Source organism: Triturus cristatus, chromosome 1_2 (genome assembly GCF_964204655.1).
Source record: "Triturus cristatus chromosome 1_2, aTriCri1.1, whole genome shotgun sequence".
Lineage (NCBI taxonomy): Eukaryota > Metazoa > Chordata > Amphibia > Caudata > Salamandridae > Triturus > Triturus cristatus.
The window spans coordinates 1,048,887,360-1,048,908,554 of record NC_140580.1 but is presented as its reverse complement, the minus strand read 5'-3'; the positions used below and the strand labels follow the sequence as shown (position 1 = coordinate 1,048,908,554).

Here is a 21,195-nt window from a genome sequence, read left to right as displayed (position 1 = left end):
GCACAGTTAAATTAGGCGAAGACGCTTATAACATTAGCGCGCGTCCTTGCCAATACAATACAATGTGGTCGCGCTATGATCACCAATGCACATAAATTATAGCAAAGTCAGCATAAGCACTAATTAACAATTTTAAACACATGAAACTCTGATGGCACTTAACTTTCTGCGTGAGAAGCAAAGAAAGAGGAGGATTTCCGGTTATGGTGGCTCTTATAGGGTCTTTCAAGATGTGATGTGCTATTAGGCATCATGGGAAATGTCGTTTATTTACATATTAAAAACGTTTTCATTGGCTGCTGAGAGAAGCAATAAATAGAAAGAGAAAGCATAATCCGATGCCTCTGGTCCTGTAATAGAATTACGTTTTTACATTCTTCATTTAAGAAATAAACTGTTCCTCCCTTTCTTAGTAGACAGCTTACCTGCATAAGAACAGGCACATTTAGTCCGATCTTCTCCTAAATACCCTGGCTGTAGTTGTGTTATGAACCTGGTCCCGGACCACATTTTAATTCACAGCCTGTACATTTAAAAAATCCTTTGTCTGACCTCACAAACCTCCTACTCATTTTTTGTGTGTGGGCAATATAAGAATATTAGTCCTGTGACACAATAATTTTGGACACTAGCATGCACTTTCATAGTAATCAAGTTTTATCTGACTAGGCACTTAAAATTCATACCAGATATCAGCGAGCTGCTGAAAGGCGCGAACCGTGTGTCTTGCAGCAACCGTGATATCTGTAGGAAAATAATATTCCTCAGTCACCTGCAGGTACGCTAATTCAAAAGTTGACTCTAGGATCAGTATACAGTAATCTTGTACTTCCTTAAGCTAAGAGTTACTCCATGCAGTAAAAGTGAGTTGCCTTTCGCTCTGTGGCCCTTACAAATCAGCAAACACAACGAGATGATGGAGCGCTGAAACTTTTCAGACACTCACCCCCGTCACAGATCTGTGTTGAATCCATCATTGTTCTTTAGCTCACTTCACCAACCATATGCAAATCCGTTTTGACCCTGTACCTTATGGGAACAGTCCAGCCGAACTACCAAGCCAGGTCTTCCCAGGAACGGAAACAAGAATCCTGGGACCGGTTTCAGGGTAACACCCCTCATCAGCCAAGCTAGCTTGAATCCAGTACCAAAGTGAGCAAAGGAAAACAAGGATTTTTTTTTTTTTTGTCCTCATACGCCACCAAGGTTCTATATGCGCGATCGATAGGTTAACAAGCGATATGCTACCTCAGTACATGCCAACTGGAAGGGACAAAACAAGGAGCGAGGACCTCGTCCCATAGCAATAGTGCTTGACATACCGGCGATCAGCATAGCGTAACCTTACGAAGGGTTTTGAAAATCCGCCAGAATACTGAAAAAAGTATCAAGGCATTGCTTATACCCAGAAATGGGATAGATGGCTTAATCATTGGACCTGGGGGAAAAAAAAAAAAGCCCAGTCTCTCAATGATCCCATTTCAAGAGGCGCCAAAAAGATCTTTTATCAGGATTCCCTATTCTGGCCAAGTCCAGCTTGGAGACTTGCAAGGCAGAAGCAAACCATTCATTGACAGAAGGAGGTGAAGAGTCCTTCCACTTCTTGCATATCTCCCTTCTAGCAAGTAGTATAGCATAGAAGACTAACTTTTTCGCCAATGTGGAGACCCCCTCTAAAATTCCGAAGATCACTAACTGAGGATCTAATATTATGTTGAAGTCCACTGAGGACGACAGAATCTTGCAAATAGCTTCCCAGAACTGCGACAAAAAAGGGCACTCGTAAAACATGTGGATATCCGAGGCAGCCAAGAGACCACACCTAGCACACACCACCATATTCCCCTGAGTAAATTTAGAGAGGCGAAGGGGAGAGTAGTACGCTCTGTGAATAGTATAAAGGTGGTTCCTGCGCAACCACGCCGGTTTCACAACATCCCACATCATACTACATGATGTACCCCATAGCTCTTGCAAGTTGGTATTGCTTATATCTGGCCCCCAAAGCTCATCAGGTAACAAAAATACCCCATCCATCTCCTCCAAGATCAAATTATACCACGACGAGATCTCTTTCTTAACAGGGGGTTTGTCGATCAACAAAGTTATAAGAGTACTATAACCACCTAGTGGGAACTTACTTCTCCGGAAATCAAGGATTGTGAATATTTTCCTTTTTTTTTAGCCACTGTTCGCATGACAATACGGTTGGTAAAGAATCCGGTCAGGTGGTAATCCCAAACACTGCTCGTTAAGAAACCTGATCTGATAACTGGACCTTTTGTTTTTCCGGGATGCTAATGTCTACCAACCTGCCGCTGTCCCAGGCCCCCCGCCTTGTTGTATTGGTACCTTTTAAGCAGCCGGTTTTGCCCAATTGGTTCTGAAGCCTCGCTCCGCCGAGAAAGGGTGAAACAGCCTTTGTTTGCTACTCCTGCAACCAATTATAACACCAAAAGCCTCTTCCTCTGTATATAGTGTGTTCAATCCACCACCAGGCTTGCATTCCATTTGTGCTCGTCCCTCTCCTGCAATGCGAGATCTCATTAACCAAGAAGAATTAGTTCGGCTCAGGCCAAAACCAAAAAAAAGGCCGAACTCCCTACAAAAGAAGAGCCCGAAACAACCCCCGCCCACCTAACAAAATAGACTTGCAAATAGCTACTCGTTTGATTACTAAAAATGCAAATTGGAAATAGTTAACAGCATAAATGAATGTATCTCGCCGTTAAGTTGCATAATTATATATTGTCCCTATCTTGCTTGTACTAATGGTTCCCATTCATTGACCTTACAGCTCGCGTACGGGAAAATTGACCATATTCAAGGGAAAGTGTGTCGACCCCATACAACAGTTTCAACTTCTAACATGGCCGTCCTCTTTGCCCTTTTAAGCGTATGATTGTTAGCATGTTCGGTCTAGGTCCAGTCATTGTTGATGACGTCTTTAGCATTCTTCCCGCGATGCCAAAGCGCAGGTAAAGGTCTCGCGATAGTTCCAGGACAAGGCTTCTCTAATTCACCAAATGGAAATTGTATCTCTGGGCTAGGTGGTTTGTGTCACTTAGGGTTTGGTATTTGTAGCCGTGCCCTTTCACCAGCTTCTTGTACCGTCACCGCAGGCCGCGGGTGCTGGGAAGGTAGGGTTTGCACGGCAGCTGATGGCCAAATGACTTGGTTCGGGATGTCAGTCCGGGGTAGTGATTCTCTGTGAGAAGGCCAGCAGGGCAGTTGTAAGGACCCTGTAGGTTCATTAGTGTGAAGGCACCAGGGCAGTTTACCTGCCCGTGAGTCAACATTGTGCATCCGTGCAGCTTATCAGACGCTCATTACACTCACGTTCGTAATAAGGTATGCGAGAGAGCTGCTAATTTCAGTGAGGAGCAGCGACTGGATGTGCCGTACTAGGCTACTCTTTGTGTGTTGTTATGATTCTGCATCTGACCAAGCGGCGTTGTGACAGTGTTTACGTTGGCTGACTGTATGCTTGCGCGGTTTGTGTTTCGGGCAAAACCTGTATTTGTTTTCTTTACAGTAATTGTGCGTTTACAGTGTGTGTGAACTATATATCTAATGTCAGTTGCAGCACCAATACCGTGCAGCTGTTGTCGGTGAGCCCTGACAGACCTCTGCATCTTGAGTTTTTGTTGTGGCTATAATGCATATAAACATTCAACGTACTATAACGTACGTCTGCAGGGCAAAGTTTGTACATTACCATTGTTTTACATTTGCTACATGCACTCGGTGGGGATACCGTGCATTTGCATGGTGACCGATCTGTGCTACAGCCGCGGCCTAGGTATTGTCTTTGTACGTTACACAGCTGATCTTCTTCGCTCTGCCTGTGCAGTTCCAGGTACAACATCTACAAAGTCTGCAGACGGGCACAATTAGTTGTTTGCTACTGTCGTTTTGCCATGCTGGGGTTACGTGTCTGTGCGCATTGCTAGTCGGGGCACGAGTCGGGGGTACAAGCGGGTGGACGGCGTCCACCCACTATTTTCTCAAGGTGAACGCCGTCCAACCTGCCAAGAATTTGGGCTCCACTGAATAATGTGCTGAACTCGCCCCGGTGTTGTTTCCAAACAACGGGACACTTGCAGCAGCGCCTGCACGTTGTCTTCTTTCCACCTGCAACAACGTGGATGCGGATTTCTTATTTAAGACTCCTGCTGGGCCCAGTTTGAGGGGTTATCAGGCCTTGAGTCTCTTGGCTGGGAGCAGTCAGGAGCCTCACATCTGATGCAAATGAAACAGAGGGGAAACAAAGGCTCACACCTTGTTAGCACTTCACACAAACTTAAGAGAAGCAGCTTTTCACTTTGTTCAGTCTCTGTTTAGGAGATATGCATGCACTGTAAGAATGTCAGATGTGTTGGTCTTTCCCAGTATTTACACACAGCAAATTGCATTTATTTAGAGCTTACTGATGTAGTAAGCTCTATATAAATACAATTTGGCGTTGAACTAATTTAAGTACCATTTTGTTTTCTTATAGCCCTACTCATCCCAATGCAGGGTGTCGGAGCGCTTTATATCAACACGTGTATATTACATGTACAATAAATTATATAAGTTTGTAAATGAACGTATAGGATGTGTTACATAAAACTAGGGGATTGCAAGGTGTATAAGTCACAAATCCTCTTCCATAGCTCACTGTGCTATTATCCTCGCAGTGCGCTCAAACATACACATGATAGACCTGCTAAACACATATATGATGGCTTTAGATCTGATGTCACTTCTTGTGATTCCACTTAATGTAAAGTCGTAGCTTGTGATGCCACTTTCTATGCTGTCAATTCCTGTGATGCCATGTGTGATATAGTGCGCCGTGATATCACTTGCATACTGCCTAACTAGGTTAGTCCACCCACTTCTTTTTTTAGGACTTGTGCCCTGTCACTAGTATTTTGCTGTACATTGTAATTCAAGTGCACACTGCGATGATGTCGTGCAGTGGGTGCACTGTTGTCGGTGTGCTCTTTCAGAGCATTGTGTACCCGGTGTGCGCCGTGATTCATCTTCCTTTTTTTATATGTAAGGCAAATGCTGCCACTACATTTTTTATTTGCTTTGCGCAGTCTCCCAGCACTGCAGTTTGCATCCAATGCAGATGCCATATTTTTATGCTCTATTGCTTTCATTATATGGTTTACCTGAATGCAGAAATGACTGCTGTGTTATGTCAAACAAGGCTAGAAGGATGAATTTATTTACTGATGTATTGCAAGATTGTTTTTCGCAGTGTTGTATGTCTACACATATTGTCAATTACAGCTATTTAAAAGTACTGTTTTAATCAAACCCAGTGCCTTACACTTATAGATTCGCATATGAGGAATATACATTTTTTGGGTTGGCAGCCATAACGGACCAAAAGGTAAACCGTGTGATCATGCCAAATGCGTATTTGCAAAAATGGGAGGGCAGGTTGCAGAATGTGCACACTTGGATCAGGACGATGGATAAAAAATAAAAGTTCTACCCTATGCACCACCTCCCATAATTTTCATTCACCCTCTTCTGTGTTTTTCTTTCCAAAAGCCTGCAAGCCACCGACCTGCTGTTATGTAGCAAAATATACAACTCGAGCAACAAGTGGAATTCAGCAATCTTCACAGGGACTTAGAAGGCTCACAGGCCGCCATACATAGTCCCACACTCTAAATTGAACTAGGAAACGCCTCACTGAGCTGGGAGGGCGGGAGGGTGGTGGTGGTGGTGGTGGTTGTTTTTTACTCTCTATTTCGGAAAGCAGTGAGTAAAATATTAGTTATCAGATTTTGTATGTTATCTTGATTGCTAGGAATGCTTACTGATAACCCCCATTACTTCAGTTGTATTCTTCCAGTCGAGGGATAGCTCTAATGGGTGCGTTTGTGTGTTGGGGTGGGTCATGTCTGTTAAAGCTAAGGGGGTTGCAAAAGTTAGTCGTTTAAAGTGGGGCGTGGTTCTAAAATGTCTGGGAAGCACTGATATAGGCATTCCCACAACATTGTTCTTCATCTAATTCCTTAAGAGTTAAGCATGTCTAAGTACAAAAAACTGACTGAACACATCAAAACAAATAGTGGAACATCAACCCAGAGAGACTTCCAGTGGCTATCCCCTCATTGGGTGTCCACCTGGAGAGACTTCAATTTTGACGTGATTGAACCAGAACCTAGCTCCGTGGAACCGGAGAGGTAGAAATATCAATTTCAGATGGGACCATTAGCATCATGTCAGAAACCATCATCTGCTAGTCCAAAGTGGATCTGCCAAACTTACCTCTGCGCTTGGGCTTGTACATAGTTTCTAGATTGCTACACATTGCAGGGATACAACGTAATGAAAATTGAAACCCAAGTTCCATGTAAATTACCTGACTACTTCACACGAATAGCAACACTGTATTCTTATTTACTGTCATGAAGGTAGCAGAGAGAGATATTGAAGTGGCAAGTTGGATGGCGAACTATTCATTTAATTTGAATGGAGATAAAACAGAGCTGAAGAATCTAGGAAACAAACCGAGCCTATGCATGTGGCTAGATAGCTCCTTATCTATGGATGCTAGTATAAAACAAGCATTAGCATAGCCAATATATCTTGCCTGTGGGACCTCTATAAGTGTTTAGCCATGCAGCACATACTCCTGATGACAAAGTTTGTGGTAAATAATCTATGATGTACTGGCCCTATTACCACCAGGCATTAATTAAAGTTCTTTGACAGTGTTGGCATGCGTAGTCTTTAAAGACTTCAAACCGACTATCATACACAAATTTAGGTAAAATATGCTTTTTAGGTTTCGCCTGCACAGCGTTTGCGCTGTGCTTCAGAAATCTATTGTTTACCATATAAGCTTAAAAGGGACTTCTATCCCGCCTCCTCTCTTTCCTGGCTTCTCATCGGTTCCTGTGCATGTCACTTACCTTAACTCCATTTCTATGGGCTGTAACATATTTTCCTGCATTTACCCATGCTTGTTCCTCGTCTGCTTCTCTAATAATTTCCTGCTGTCGAAATACTGTTAACATCCGCTTTGGTGGATCTATATTTTTACAAAGTTTTGCCTTTTACTGTTGCAGTATATTTTTATGTCTATGTATCACCCGGAGAAATTAAGTGATTTGTATAGAATCACAGGATGTTGCGCGGCGCTGTGGAGACTCAAACCGGGATCCCCAGCTCTCGAGTCAGCAGCTCTGCCGCTGTGCCACATCTACTCCACTCCTGTGTTATCTGTCAGGGAGCGCATTCCTTCTCCCAGACAATGATCATGAAAACAGCTCATTATATAGGCGAAACTGATGATTTACCAATGCTTGTTCTATCTGACATTAATACCCTTCTACACATTTTTTATTTGCAGTAAATGGCACTGGTGACCTTCCATATAGCCATGGACTTTACAATGCCAGCCACATAGTCTCTATGGCACAGATGGGCTTATACTGCCAGTCATTTGATGCACCTCACGCTACCCAGCACATGGCAACTAAGCTGCAGGGTGCTCGTTAATTACCACTTACAGTGATGCCCTTATAACTCCTGGAGATATAGTTTATGCCTCTCTGGTTCGTACCTGATACAGAAGTCCAGTTGCTGCTCCCAGCTCTGTTGATGAAGGCGCAGGCACCTAGAAATGCTGCAACCATCACTCCACTCACTGCCTCAGCCAAGCATAGCCCAGTTTTCAAAGACTGAGTGTGCACGGCAGGCAGAGAAGGCAAGAAAAGCCGGGATGTGCAGGCAGATAAAGTGCGAGTCTTGCACTATTGAGGATCATATTGTTGCAGATCGATAGTTGAAACTATAGAGGTAGAAAGATGAAGGGGGGTAGATAGATAGGTTGGTAGATACATAGACAGACGAAGACGGGCAAGCAGATTGATACAGGGTGGCAGCTAGATGGATATGGGTACTACAGAAGTTGAGTGGTAAAGGTGGGGGACACAAACACACATGGATAGGGCTGAAAGTAAACAATAACGGAGAGATGTATACATTTATATGATGAGTGGGTGGGTGGCTGGATACTGCGCGGACACAGACACTTGCATACAAAAACCGATGGAATTCGGGTACAGTCATAAACTGAGCTAGGAAGAGAGGGGAGGTTAAGAAATATGTGTAGCAAGCAAGGCGTATGAAAGATAGGTGGAGCAGTAGTAGACCGCTTGATAAACACATAGATAACTAGAGGCTCAGATAGCTCGGGGGGATTCTTTTACTACAGGGTGCCCCTTCTCCTCCTCAGCCATGCAGCACGACCAGCGCCCATGTAAAACTAAACAGCTTCCTTTATTGGCAACTTGATCAACTTTTACCATCTTGCCCTGTGCCTCATCCCTGATGATGGAGTTTTTGGCTGCCAGAACATTCCCTTCTGTCCTCTACTCTCATGCATGTTTTTATTATGGTTTGTGCCCTCCCAAATCTTTCATTAACAACATTATCTGAGAGAGGAAATCGAGAGGTCTCAATGTCATTAGAAGCCCGTCTCAGGGGGGAAATAAGCCTGGCATGCAAGTGTTTCTCCTGTTAACCACGACATGCTGTTTAAAGAATGGCCAGTGCATACGTTTCTTTGCTAACCACGTCATGCTGTTTAAAGAAAGGCCATGTTTCAAGTCCTGTGAAACGGGCCTTGGAAATGTAGTTCTTCATACACTTGGTAATGGAGACAAATCTATAAATAATGCCCACGCTTTGCAAAACATAACAACTCTGCATTTCAAAGCTTCTGTTGTGTAAAGTTGCAGTACCGTCTCTGTATTTAAAGGAAATGTCTGCCCTGACAACATTAAAACTAGAAGTTGGAGTCAGTCCCACAAAGATACTGAACCAGAGACTCTCTAGGAAACATTTTTTGCTCTGGGGGATTGTTTGTTTAAAACGGCACAACCAAGAGGATCCTGACCATTCAACATTACCGCATTTTCTCTTCACAAATCATTCTGAGAATTGAGGATGAAGGCCGTGGGAGCTCTGTGCGAAGTTTCTCTGGATAGTGCCTTGGTAAATATGTTTGCATGCCTTCAACAGGGACCCTAAATTGAAAGGCGCTGCTGCGTTTGAAAAAGCAACAATACAGCATGCATTACAACCAGCAATTTTCAAACAACCTCATGGGAGCTGTGTCGCTATTCTGTCTTTAAGGCAGAGTCCTAAAATTAACTCCAACTTTATGGTAGGGAGAGCGACATGAAAAACAGTAGTAACTGAAGTCACCAACATAAACTTTCTCCAGAGAAGGGGGAAGGATTGTTCCTTGTCTTGTGGACCGACACAGGGGCATCATACCATATGGTATGTTTAAGCTTCAAATCCAGTGATATAAATCACAACAGGAACAGGGAACAAAGGAGGGGAGACCTCAACGAGAATGGTAGGTTGAAAAAATTAAATTGTTATTATTGTAAGTAGTTATGCAGCACTACAGTACAAATTAATATACAATGACCATAACACACAAAGTGAGCACTGGGCGTGCTAGTGAAGGTGGGCGGTGCAGTGACACGGGTGAAGAGAACAGCATGAACGGTGACAATGGGTAAGAGTAAAGTGGTCAAAATTACAACATATATACAGTGTTGATGTACAGGATTCCAGATAAATAAATTGACCACAACAGCGCCCAAGTTCTAGTCTGGGTAGTCAATGGCATTTCAATCTGACTGATTGCAGGTCATCATCAGGACAATGGCCATTAGTTTGAGAGTAGTGCTAAATCGAACAACTTAAATTCAACCATCCGGGTCTGAGGAATCGGGGACATGAACACGCTGCCCGCCATTGTGCGACATTGTCCCTGGATTCCATCCACTTATTACTTTTCAAATTCGCCGCCACCACCGACCGCACGGGTTGTCTTTGGATCCATACACGTCTTCCCTTGGCTCCCAATACCTTGTCAATTCATCAAGTTATAGGACCTAATTCTGTTGGTATGTACGCGGATCCCTGTCTCCTCGTTGTCTTCGCTACTCCCTGATTGCTCAGACCCGAACGGTTGAATTTAACTTGTCCAATTTAGCACTACTCTCAAACTAAGGGCCATTGACCTGATGATGACCTGCTATCATTCAGGTTGAAATGACGGCGACAGCTCCGTGCAGCCCAGTCAGTGCACCAGTTACCTCATGCCACAGTGTTTCCACCACCGGGCAGCTCAACAACATGTGGACCATGTTGCCGACTTAAGCTCCGCATCTGGGGCAGCACAGGGCAGAACTGTCTAATTATGGCAGTGTGAGGTGCGCTCTAAGCAGGATATTATGCTGGACTGGATATATTGAAATTTATCATTGCAGGAAAGTTTGTGCTGTCCCGCTAAAGTCCCATAACACTCCTTTTGGGTCAAGTCACGTCCTAAGTCGGTTTTCCACTCCTGCAAAGTGGACTGCAGAGGGTCATGCGGTGTGTATGCTAGGCCCCTAGTGAACTACGTGATCAGTCTACGGCCTCCGCCTATGGTGTGGAGCATATGGACAAGCGGTGCTGTCCCGTTCTGTGTCAGTTATCTGCCATAGTTGATGCAGTTGGGTCACTAGAGCGATATATACCAGGTAGGGGCCCATAGGTAAATTGCAGTCTGCCTCCCTTCCAATCAAGTCCCTGAAGGGACTGACCGTGCTAATACGGATCTCTGGCATTTAAGTTGTGAGGGCTGGCGTTAGACGAAGACTCCGGTGGTAGCTAGTGTGTGCTATGTGGAGGAGGTTGTTGGACTGCCTTGGGGCTTTACTTTGTGGTAGGAATACCTCTCGTACTATGTGCTGTGCTTAGTCCCGGGGCGGGAGGTCCTAGGTCTTCCAGAAGTCATCCAGCTAGCCATCAGGAAGGCCATTGCATTTGCGCAGCCAGGTAATAGTGCTCAAAGTTAGGGGCACAGAGTCCCCACTTTTTTCAGTGAGAGCTAAAGTTTGTGTAATGCAACCCGGCGGCAACCTTTATTCCATAGTAAGCTCCCCAACATGCTATGGAGTGTGCAGAAAGTTTTGCGGGGTACTTGTACTGGGAGGTTGTGGAAAAAAATATAGTATGCACATGAGCATTCCAATTTTGGATAGTGATACTCGACCTTGAACAGTGAGCGGGGACGTGCTCCAGAATGCCATTTGGGGGCGCATGATGGCAATGGCTCTGGTAAGATTGCCATCAGTGAGGTCCTGTGTGGTATGATGAATCTGGATACTGAAGTATCGGAATGTGCACGGGTCCCATCGTAGCGGATGTGTATTCACCGTTGAGAGCTGCAGCGGGCAGGCTGGGCTAAGTCTAAACAGACACTGCTTAGCCCAGTTAACTCTGAAACCTAATGCTGTGCAGTCCTCCTCTAGGATATCCCCAATCTCTGCTATTCCGTGACGTATGTTTGAGTACAGATAAGCATGTCGTCTGCGTAGAGAGAGACAGTATGCATCTCGTCACCCAGCGGGATACCCCATGCCCGCTCCTGCTGCCACTAGAAACAACCGGGGTATACTCAAATGACCCTTAAATACCTGGGCATGGACGCATAGTTATATACAAAGAAAAAGAGGTATCAAGGAACCAATACTGATCAATTATATGGGTTGAGCACATTTAATTACCCTCTCCAGAATAATTCATATTTACACTAAATATATCAAACTCAATTTACAACGCACATGGGCAAGGCGCCTATTCAAAGAGCATGACATATATCACATTACAAATTGCATGACATAAACAACATGAAATATATACAACAAGACCAATAACCCTAAAATAATTTGTTCGTAATAGTGTCCCCCCCTTAGAGAATTATGGACGATCCACTTGGAGGTGGTCAAAACCTGAGACACTACAGGGCTAGTAACTAGCTAACTTAGCTTTAGTGTATCACAGCAAGGTTTTCAAGAATCACTATTAGTCCTGTGACTCCTCCTTTAAAGTGTCTGTCGACGTGACCAGCCTTATCTTCATTGGCCTCTTCAGGACAGGGGTTATACAAAAATATCTGTGTCAAATAGGACGCGCGAGGTCCCACACGCTGAACCTATTTACAGCGAACAGGGGGCCCAACCTTCCTGATAGTGGGTGGGGCACACCCTCTGCAAAGGTATCTAAGATAGGTAGGGGTTTCAGGAATTTTGGGAATCAGGAATGCCTTGTAGAACTCAACTGGGAGTCTGTCAAAGCCCAGAGTCTTACACGTGGCAGACCCTCGGATAGCTCCCCGAATCTCCTGTTCTGTGATGGGCGCATTGAGATCCTTATGGGCCACTGGGTCATAGTCGGCAGTGTGATTTTACTAAGGAAGAACCGTATGTGGGACGTGTGGTTAACAGGGAAATGTTTATATAGGCACTGGTAGTGGGCCGTGACACCTGCATGTATATCAGATTGGCTGGTAACATAGCAAGCCTTTGACTGCCAAATTATGGTGCTCGAGGCCACCAGTGAATCACTGTGGAGCAGCCACGCCAGCAGGTGGCCAGATTTATCACCTTCTGCGCGCATTTTTGCCTGGTATGCCCTAAAGTCCTGGCAATTAAATTGGTCTATCAATCGAGCAGGCTCCAGTGCATGCTGGGGTGCAGGGTTTAATTGCTCTGAAGATCTACTCTTGCGCCTAATACCACATTGATAAAGTGACCACGAAATACCAATTTTTGTGCTTCCCATTTGATGAGCCTAGTAGTGGCTGTGATGCAATTCTCTTATGGGTAGCGGAACCAGGTCATGTCGTGAAAGGCAGTATCCTCCAGCAGAGCCGGTTGCAGTCACCATGTGGGGAGGAGTGGGCGAGGTGTGCTCCTGTCAAAGTGTATCTGAAGTGGGTTGTTGTCTAAGTAGGTCTTCCCTAAATACTTGGCATTGGTGACATGGAAATGGGACAGTCGGATGGCAGAGAATTCGGTCAAGGTGCACATACAGATCATGCAGAGACCAGTAGTAGGAGTAATCTCTTGTTTCGGGGTACAATGTTCACTAGCTATGTAATTGGGACAAGTGTTGAGTGAGGCCTGTGGCAGCTGCTGTCATTGGAGAGGTGGGCAATGGGGGTATGATGGGTCCAGGTTTGGGCAGATGATACTGTTAAAGTCTCCTCTGATAATCTAGGGCAGAGGTCTTCAAACTTTTTTACTCTGAGCCCCCCCTAAGAAAAATGTTTTGAGGTCGGGCCCCCCTCCAAAACTTTATGGCAAGGTTTGGGGGAATGGAAGGGACACGGCTGCGTGCAGGGAGCGGGGCATATAAGATCATTTCAGGAATATTTTTTCTATAGCTTATGAACCGCACCAAATATGAGATTTATAAAACAGCAAATTAATCAAACAAAAACAGAAATCCCAAACAAACTGCTCCCTATAATTGGGGTGTTGTGAGCCCCTCACACTCTTTGACCCCAATGCAACTATACCTGCTGCACTAATAATAACTGCAGTCCTGAGTATCAGGCTATCTCATCTGCCTCTTTTACCTCTTCCCCTCCAGGATGGATCATCACCTCTGTCCTAATGCTTGAAAGGACAATAAGCTCTGATGCCCCTTTTTTAAAGGTAGACAGTCATAATTGTGATGCAGTGGGCCCCCCAAATCCCTGGGCCCCAGTCCTGCTGCATCTGCTCCTTTATGATAACCAGCAGTGTCCACTTACACACTTGGCAGCAGTACCAGCTTCACCAATGAATGTCCCTTTAAAAAAAACTAAAACACTTATATTGTCCCCTTCTTTGGGGTATCTCTCTGAAGAAGTGGTCTCTGCCCATTTGTAAACATAAAAATGAGACCACATACAGTGCTCCCTATTCTGGGCCTTCTCTTTGACAATATCTATGAATCTCACTCCTGTCCTCTGTCTCCTAGACCAGTGGTTCCCAAACTCTTGACTCCTGAGGACCCCCACTGAATCACTACTGGAGTCCGGGGAACCCCAAGCAATTTTTACAATTTAAATTTCAAAATATTAAAACAATAATTCGCAAAAAATACACAAACAAGTACACACCAAACAAATACTTGCATTACTAAAGCTTTTATTATTTTATCTTGGAAAATATGCAAAAATTATTTACACGCATTGATTGCATAATGTGCCATGAAGAAACCATTTTAAAATAAACCATTTTAAAATCAATGCAATAATTTGGAGTGGACTACACTTGCAGCCACACTTTTCATGAAACCAACCCTGACGGCGGGAATAAACCATAATGTCACTGCTACTATCACACAAGCTGATCACTCGTCACACACGAGAAGAATTATAGAAAGGCTGCTGCTAAATCCTAGCTGCCAAGGTTTCAGATTGCGGTGTGTGATATTGTCATAAATACAGTGTAATTATGAGTGACATTTCAGTGTCTATGAGTGACACTTGCTCACAAGCCACACTTTTCATGAAACCAACCCTGACGGCGGGAATAAACCATAATGTCACTGCTACTAGCACACAAGCTGATCACTCGTCACACACGAGAAGAATTATAGAAAGGCTGCTGCTAAATCATAGCTGCCAAGGTTTCAGATTGCGGTGTGAGATATTGTCATAAATATAGTGTAATTATGAGTGACATTTCAGTGACTATGAATGACGCTTGCTCACAAGCAAAATAAAGCAATGAAGATGAGGGAAACATAAATACCAGAAAATACACCAATTTGAGCAACAAGACAGGCTAAGTTAACTGCTTCAAAGCATAAGAAACAATTCATTTATCAGACCATATTAATTGCCAAGTTTTTTCTGTCGCGTTTTACTTTTCCAGCCAGAATAGCGTTTTAACCAAATGCATATTACATTTTCGTGCTAGCAGTTAGTCATTTCACTTGTAACACTAAAACACTGAGCTGCCCTGCGCCTGCAGATTTACTGTGTTTCAAATATTCAGATCATGATAATATCACTCTAACATTCTACAAAAGGAGTGCATGAATATGCCAACATTAAAGTAAACAGACTTTGAGAGCAGCAGCACTATAGCAGTCTGTACACATTGCACAGATACTGACTGAGGAGCAAGCAGACAAGTCATAAAGCGCAAATAGGTACAAGTTACCAGGCATACGGAAATGGTCACCAAGCCCAGACTGAGTGATCAGAAGCTAGTAACAGAACCCTCTCAAACAGATTTAATGAGAGAGGGCAGAATCCGCCAGCAGCTTGACCTGCAGGAACGTCCGAGAGGCCTTTTTTCCAAATCTGTCCGGAATAAAACCTTATTTGTTACTATCCTCAATCTGAAACGAAATTTAAACCCAGCAAGAAAAATGGGGCACAATAAATAGCATCTGTTTTGAGTTTTTGGAGACTAACATGCAGACTGTGGTACTTTGGTACTATAAATAGCACACTTTTCCCCTGTAAGTTTACGGCAGGTTTGACCGTCCTAAATTTTAAGAAGGGTGCAATATTTAACATACCTGGGAATTACATACGCAGTGAATACCACCCAATCACTGCGCAAACAGGGCTTACCCAGAGGTGGGACAATTCCAACCAAATTGTAATGTATTTAGTAAGTACCAGAGGCGCAACTGGAGCCAAATTTCGTGGGGGGCAAGGGGCTAAGAAAACATTTCGGGGGGGGGCTGAATGTTAAGCAAAAGGCAGAGTGGAGCTGCAGGGTCTATTAGAAGGGGTGAAACAACAGTAAGGCCTCATTAACGTGCAAATAGTCTTTTAAAGACCTGTCAAGTGCTCAGGTGCGGTCGCATCCCAGGCTGACACACACACGACATAGGCAGAGTGGAGCTGATTTGGGGGTGGCTGAATCTAGTTTAAGCAAAAGTCAGAGTGGAGCTGCAGGGGCTCTTAGAAGGGGTGAAACAACAGTAAGGCCTCATTAACGTGCAAATGGTCTTTTAAAGACCTGTGAAGTGCTCGGCTGCGGTCTCATCCCGGGCATAGGGCTGACACACACGACATAGGCAGAGTGGGGCTGATTTGGGGGGGGGCTGAATCTAGTTTAAGCAAACGGCAGAGTGGAGCTGCACAGGGCCGGCTTTAGTGCTGGTGGCGCCCTGTGCGACAATGTTTGTTGACGCCCCCCCAATGACCACCTCCACCACGGATTCTCTCACTAGCACCCTTTAACAGTGACCAAGTCTCCATAACCACACACTCTCAGATGCATTGAATTAATACGAGTGTAGGCCCGGGTGTCCGAGCACTTTGCATCACACACACATTACACAGAGACAATCAATCATACGTGTGTAAATCAGTGTATAGGAAATATTACATAAGAGCCAAAGGACTGAAAGTGTAGGAGTCACATGTCATCCATAGTGGTAGGCAGTATAGTTTAAGAGTGCTTGGTGTGGAGAAGCACAAACTCGGAGTCGAAAAAGAAACCGCATAGTTGGGAGTTTTCTTTAATAATAAGAATCGATTTCTAGCCAAATTAACCCTTTTTGCAACATTAATCAATGTTCTAATATTGTATACTTTGCAGTGTGTATGCAGTGCAGGATGAAAGTTAATAGCTCACTTTCTATGTTAGGAATTTAAGTTATAAATTGCAAGTAACAAAAGGATGTCTCTTTTGAAAGCAGTAATATTTGATCTGTTTATCATACCCACTCTGTAATCTACTTGGCACACGTTCTTTGCAGCAGGCATATTAACCCTCTGCACTAACTTCACAGAAGTCAAAACCTCAACTATACAAAATGCTCATCTCTCTCCAGGAAGATAATTAATCACAGGAGTTTTCTTGACATTTATGTGAGGCCTGGTAATTGCCGGCGGAAATAAACGCTGCAGCAGGTGCTTCTAATCTAAAAAGCATAATAAACTTTCAAACACGGACCCAGGAAGCCAGCGGCCGGTGCGGTGGCACCGGTCGCACCGCCCTAAAGCCCACCGGCCGCTGGTTTCCTGGGTCCGTGTTTGAAAGTTTTTTATGCTTTTTAGATTAGAAGCACCTGCTGCAGCGTTTCTTTCCGCCGGCAATTACCAGGCCTCACATAAATGTCGCGTAACACCCATTGTACTCCCGTTGTGTGTGTCGGCCCTCAGCCCGGAATGAGACTTCACCCGAGCACTTCAGAGGTATTTAAAAGCCCATTTGCACGTTATTGAGGCCTTACTGTTTCACCGCTGCGCGGGGCTCTTAGAAGGGGTGAAACAGTAAGGCCTCAATAACGTGCAAATGGGCTTTTACATACCTCTGAAGTGCTCGGGTGAAGTCTCATTCCGGGCTGAGGGCCGACACACACAACGGGAGTACAATCGGTGTTGCGCGACTGGTACACCCGGCCTACACACGGCGTCCTAATTCCCCTGGCCTTGCCCAACAGGTGTAAATGTAACATTTTTTAAATTAATTATAAAGAAATAAACACTCACGTGCTGTAGTAGTGGTCCGAGGTGCCGGAATGCAGGTATTTAGCGAGGCGAAGCGGAGACAGGGCATTGGGCGGCAAAATGCTCCTGGGCTGGCTGCAGACGTGAGGTAAGACGCACTGCCGTGGGAGCGTGCGCGTCTATAAAAAAATAAGCCAATCACCCTTCAGCTTCCCCGGCCTAAGCTGAAATGGTGATTGGCCCGCTTTTTTTTGGTCCCGCCGCCCCTGCGCTGTCATTCACAGTGCTTGTATGCTTAAATGCTTCTAAATATTTAAAAATAGCTGACTCGAAGGCACTCCAGTTCGCGGACCCCCTAGGAATGTGTCACGGACCCCTGGGGGTCCGCGGACCACAGTTTGGGAAACGCTGTCCTAGACCATTACTGTGAGGCCCCAGGGATCTAGAGGAATAGGGCTCTGGATCTGAATGCAACCCTGCTGGCCTTCTACCTGCCGCCCCATGGACTCAGCTTTCACACAAAAAACTGCCCCTGAATGGTTAATATTGACTTTGAGATGCCTCTGCCTGAAATCGAAGTGTGTGGTGGTAGTGCAGAAAGTTAAAAAAGAAACCAGCCTTCTTACCAGCCATTAATTGATTGAGTCACTTAAAGCCAGGGCCACTGGAATTATGAGTTTCTGCAGCAGCAGCGTTTTCCACATAATTATCAGTTTACTGCATTTGCTACATAATCTTCAGATTTCAACAAAAAATACTTGATTCTAGCTCAAACAGAACAAAAGTTACTTAAAGAGTGACAGAGATCCAGAGCAGTGGAAGGCCCTTTGCAAAGATTGACTGGTAATCTTGTAGTTGCTTAATGCTGTATTGGGTGTTAAACTGGTACTAATGAGGTGAAATAATTCCCCTGACAGCGTTACCGTGATTTAAAATGACAAAAAATGAAGTAATGCTAACCACAAAAGGTGGTGCATTGTGCCGCATAATTTACCTTTTCTTGATGCATAATTTAGTCAAACGTGCCGCATAATGTTGTCCTCTTCTGCTGAATAATTCCAGTGGATCTGCTTAAAGCTTTATGGTGGCAAAGATCTATTCTTTTTAACATGTAATGTAAAGGAGTTATCATCTGGAATAGTGGAGACACAAAAATGTCTGCATTAGATACAGTTTGATTACTTATTACTAAAAAGTCTATTTTGTAAGAACTTGTTTTATCTCAATCACTGCATCATTTTGCAGCAGACTAGCTTAGAGTATGTGAATACTGATTTAAAATAATGACTTGCATAATCACAGTGCTTTCTGCCACAGGCTGGGACCTCACAGCACTATAAACAGGGCAATTGGAATTCTGCGGCAGGAGCAGGCCAAATTATGCAGCATGGTTGACTAAATTCTGCAGCAAGCAAAGGCAAATTATGCTGCATTTTTTGTGATAGCATTACTGTGCTATTTTGCTATTTTTACACTTGTTCACATTGTCCTGGCCTTTATTGCCCCTCATAAGTTCCACATTAACACCAACATATAGCAACAAGCAACAGAAAGGTGAGCAGTCAGCCTCTAGAAAGGGCCTTCCACTGTGAGGAAACGTGTTGCTGCATTTTATAATCTGCAAATTATGCAGCAGACGATGGATTATGTGGCAAATGCGGAAAAACCATAACTATGCGCTGTGAGTGCAGGGTGAGCTTGAAAGTGAAGGGTGAGAATGAGGAGTGAGTTGTCTGAATGCAGGGTGAATTCCCAGACACTTGAAGTTAATCAGCATGTTATTGACGGGGCGTAGGGTTTCAGATATAAATTAAACTATTGCTATTACGGAATTAATCAGGGAATCGAGGGTGAAGGAAATAAATAATGTGCTGATCCTGCAACAAACTTCCAGTCTTATGATTAAGGTTGCCAGCTCATTATTTTGATGGCCCGGATAGTACAAAAATTAACAGTACCTAAAGCCCTATTTTCAGCACTTATCTCTGCATACTTCGAAAAGCAAATATAAAGCACTTTTAAATGTGTTCTAGGGCTGCCTGAATGATTCATGACTGAAAATAAAAGGAACAGACAGAAAGTCGCATTACAAATGAATACATACGTTTTTATTTAAGACCCTATTTAGTGTCAAAGCAAGGTCTTTGCGGGCTCTTTAAACATACATGGCTGGCATTTTTTCTATTGGCAACCCTTTTATATACTCCTTTTCATGAAAAGCATTCTCGCACTACATCAGTAAATGTAAAATACAATGAAAGAATAGGCAGAGTGGGGGGCCAGAGGGTACTGGAATCAGAAAAAAAAATAAACCTCGGTAACCAGTTTACAAAGGTATGTAAATGTGCCAATGGTCTTTGAAGACATGTGAAAAATCAGGCGTGCTGGAGTCTTAATAAGACTCCAGACACTGCCCAGCGAGCCCCCAACAGCACACCCACTGACCTCTGTCCCCACGGCACTCTGAGGGCTTCAGAGTAAATGAAGACAGCCTGGAAATGCAGCAAATAAACATCGCTGCACTTCCAGGTGTCTTCATTTACATGTGCTTGCGGAGGCCTTTGCGCCCCCCTGGGAACCCATCCACGCCCCCCCCCCCAGGGGGGCGCGCCCCACAGTTTGAAGACCTGTGATCTAGGGGATGTGGGCCCACCTAGTGAGAATGAGAGAGGTGGGCCAGGAAGGCCTGTTGTGCTGTATTTGGTGTATTGATGCTGCCCAAAAGCAGGGTTCGGCAATCTAGTTTCCCTTCAACAATGACATAATGCCCCACAGGGTCTGTTACAGTGCCAAGACAACAAAAAAGTATGGCAGATTGGACCCACATGACCGTGCCGCAGGCGAACCCTCTAGGCAGGTGTAATCTGAATGCATGGTTGCCCCCACTTTTCTCCTGCTGTTTTGCTGGTTTTCGACATAGGCTGGCGTCCTGAATAGCAGGATCCCAGCCAAACTATCTGCTTTCCTCTTTAAACTGATACCAGTACTTTAGGTAAACTCCAGATTGGATTCTGGGGGACCCTTATAAGTCCCTAGTATATGGTTTTCTATGTACCCAGGTCATAGGTACCCAAGAGGCCTACAAGGGGCTGCAGCATGTATTATGCCACCCCTGGGAAGCCTTCCAAAATAACACCACAGGTCTGCTACTGCAGCCTGGGTAAGGTGGTGCATGCACCCCTTACTGAGATATAGGTTCACTACATCTCTCCATATCACCGCACATGTAAACCTATCAGTCACCCCTATGGCAGGCCTTAACAATCCTGAAGGCAGGGTGCTGGGTTTCATGTGATAGGGTGCCCATTCATGAGCAGAGCCACTCTGCAGCTTTCGAAACCTTAATTCCGGGGTTGTTTTCGATGCAGCCAGACCATATACTCTTAAGTACATTATAACCAAACGGTAAATGCTAACTTTGGAATGGCTGCATGGAAACATGTCGTGTTTGAATCATACCGTTCTAGAGGGAGAGACATTACAGCACCGGTATACCCGGTACCAGCTAACAGAGCCCTGACATCACAAAATGGATGCTGCCAGCCACAGACACGAGTCTGCCCTCCTGCTGCTGGACGAAACTCCGGCAGGGGATGCCTGGACAATAGGTTTCCTGTCACAGTGAGGTGTCACCAACTCCCAGACAGTCTTTAGTGTATTGGGGCTGGGTGGGTGCACTCCAAGAGTGCTTTGAAGTCTGCACTGGGGGCACATTTGGTGTCCCTGTGCATAGTCAAGCTCAAACCGGTTGCAGGGGCTACCAGCCCCTGCTCTGGTGCGAAACTGGACAAAGGAAATGGGTGTAGGCACCCCTCTTTCCTGGCCCTTCCATAGGTGGGTCCCTAGAGTTTGTCCCACCTCTTCCTTGGGTATAAGACAGGAACCCCTGGCTACAGGACTTTACATTACACCTG

General features: G+C 44.7%; 2 protein-coding genes across 5 annotated transcripts in view; one reads left to right on the top strand and one right to left on the bottom strand.

Annotated features, from left to right (window-relative positions):
* Nucleotides 1-2,574, bottom strand: part of ZBTB6 (zinc finger and BTB domain containing 6) — a 50,260-nt gene extending 47,686 nt beyond the window's left edge. Inside the window, exon 1 of the mRNA XM_085612381.1 lies at nucleotides 2,353-2,574. The gene's annotated coding sequence lies outside the window, so the exon portion shown is untranslated. The remainder of the gene's footprint in view (nucleotides 1-2,352) is intronic.
* A 360-nt stretch (nucleotides 2,575-2,934) lies between these two features.
* ZBTB26 (zinc finger and BTB domain containing 26) overlaps nucleotides 2,935-21,195 on the top strand; it is a 90,860-nt gene continuing 72,599 nt past the window's right edge. The window contains exon 1 of one of the 4 annotated variants that reach the window (XM_085612348.1): nucleotides 2,935-2,978. In XM_085612348.1, the coding sequence (XP_085468474.1) occupies nucleotides 2,965-2,978 (14 nt within the window). In that variant the 5' untranslated portion in view covers nucleotides 2,935-2,964. Of the gene's footprint in view, nucleotides 3,141-3,214; nucleotides 3,352-21,195 lie in introns of those variants that run through there. The other 3 variants (XM_085612357.1, XM_085612371.1, XM_085612365.1) reach the window with 3 other exon arrangements.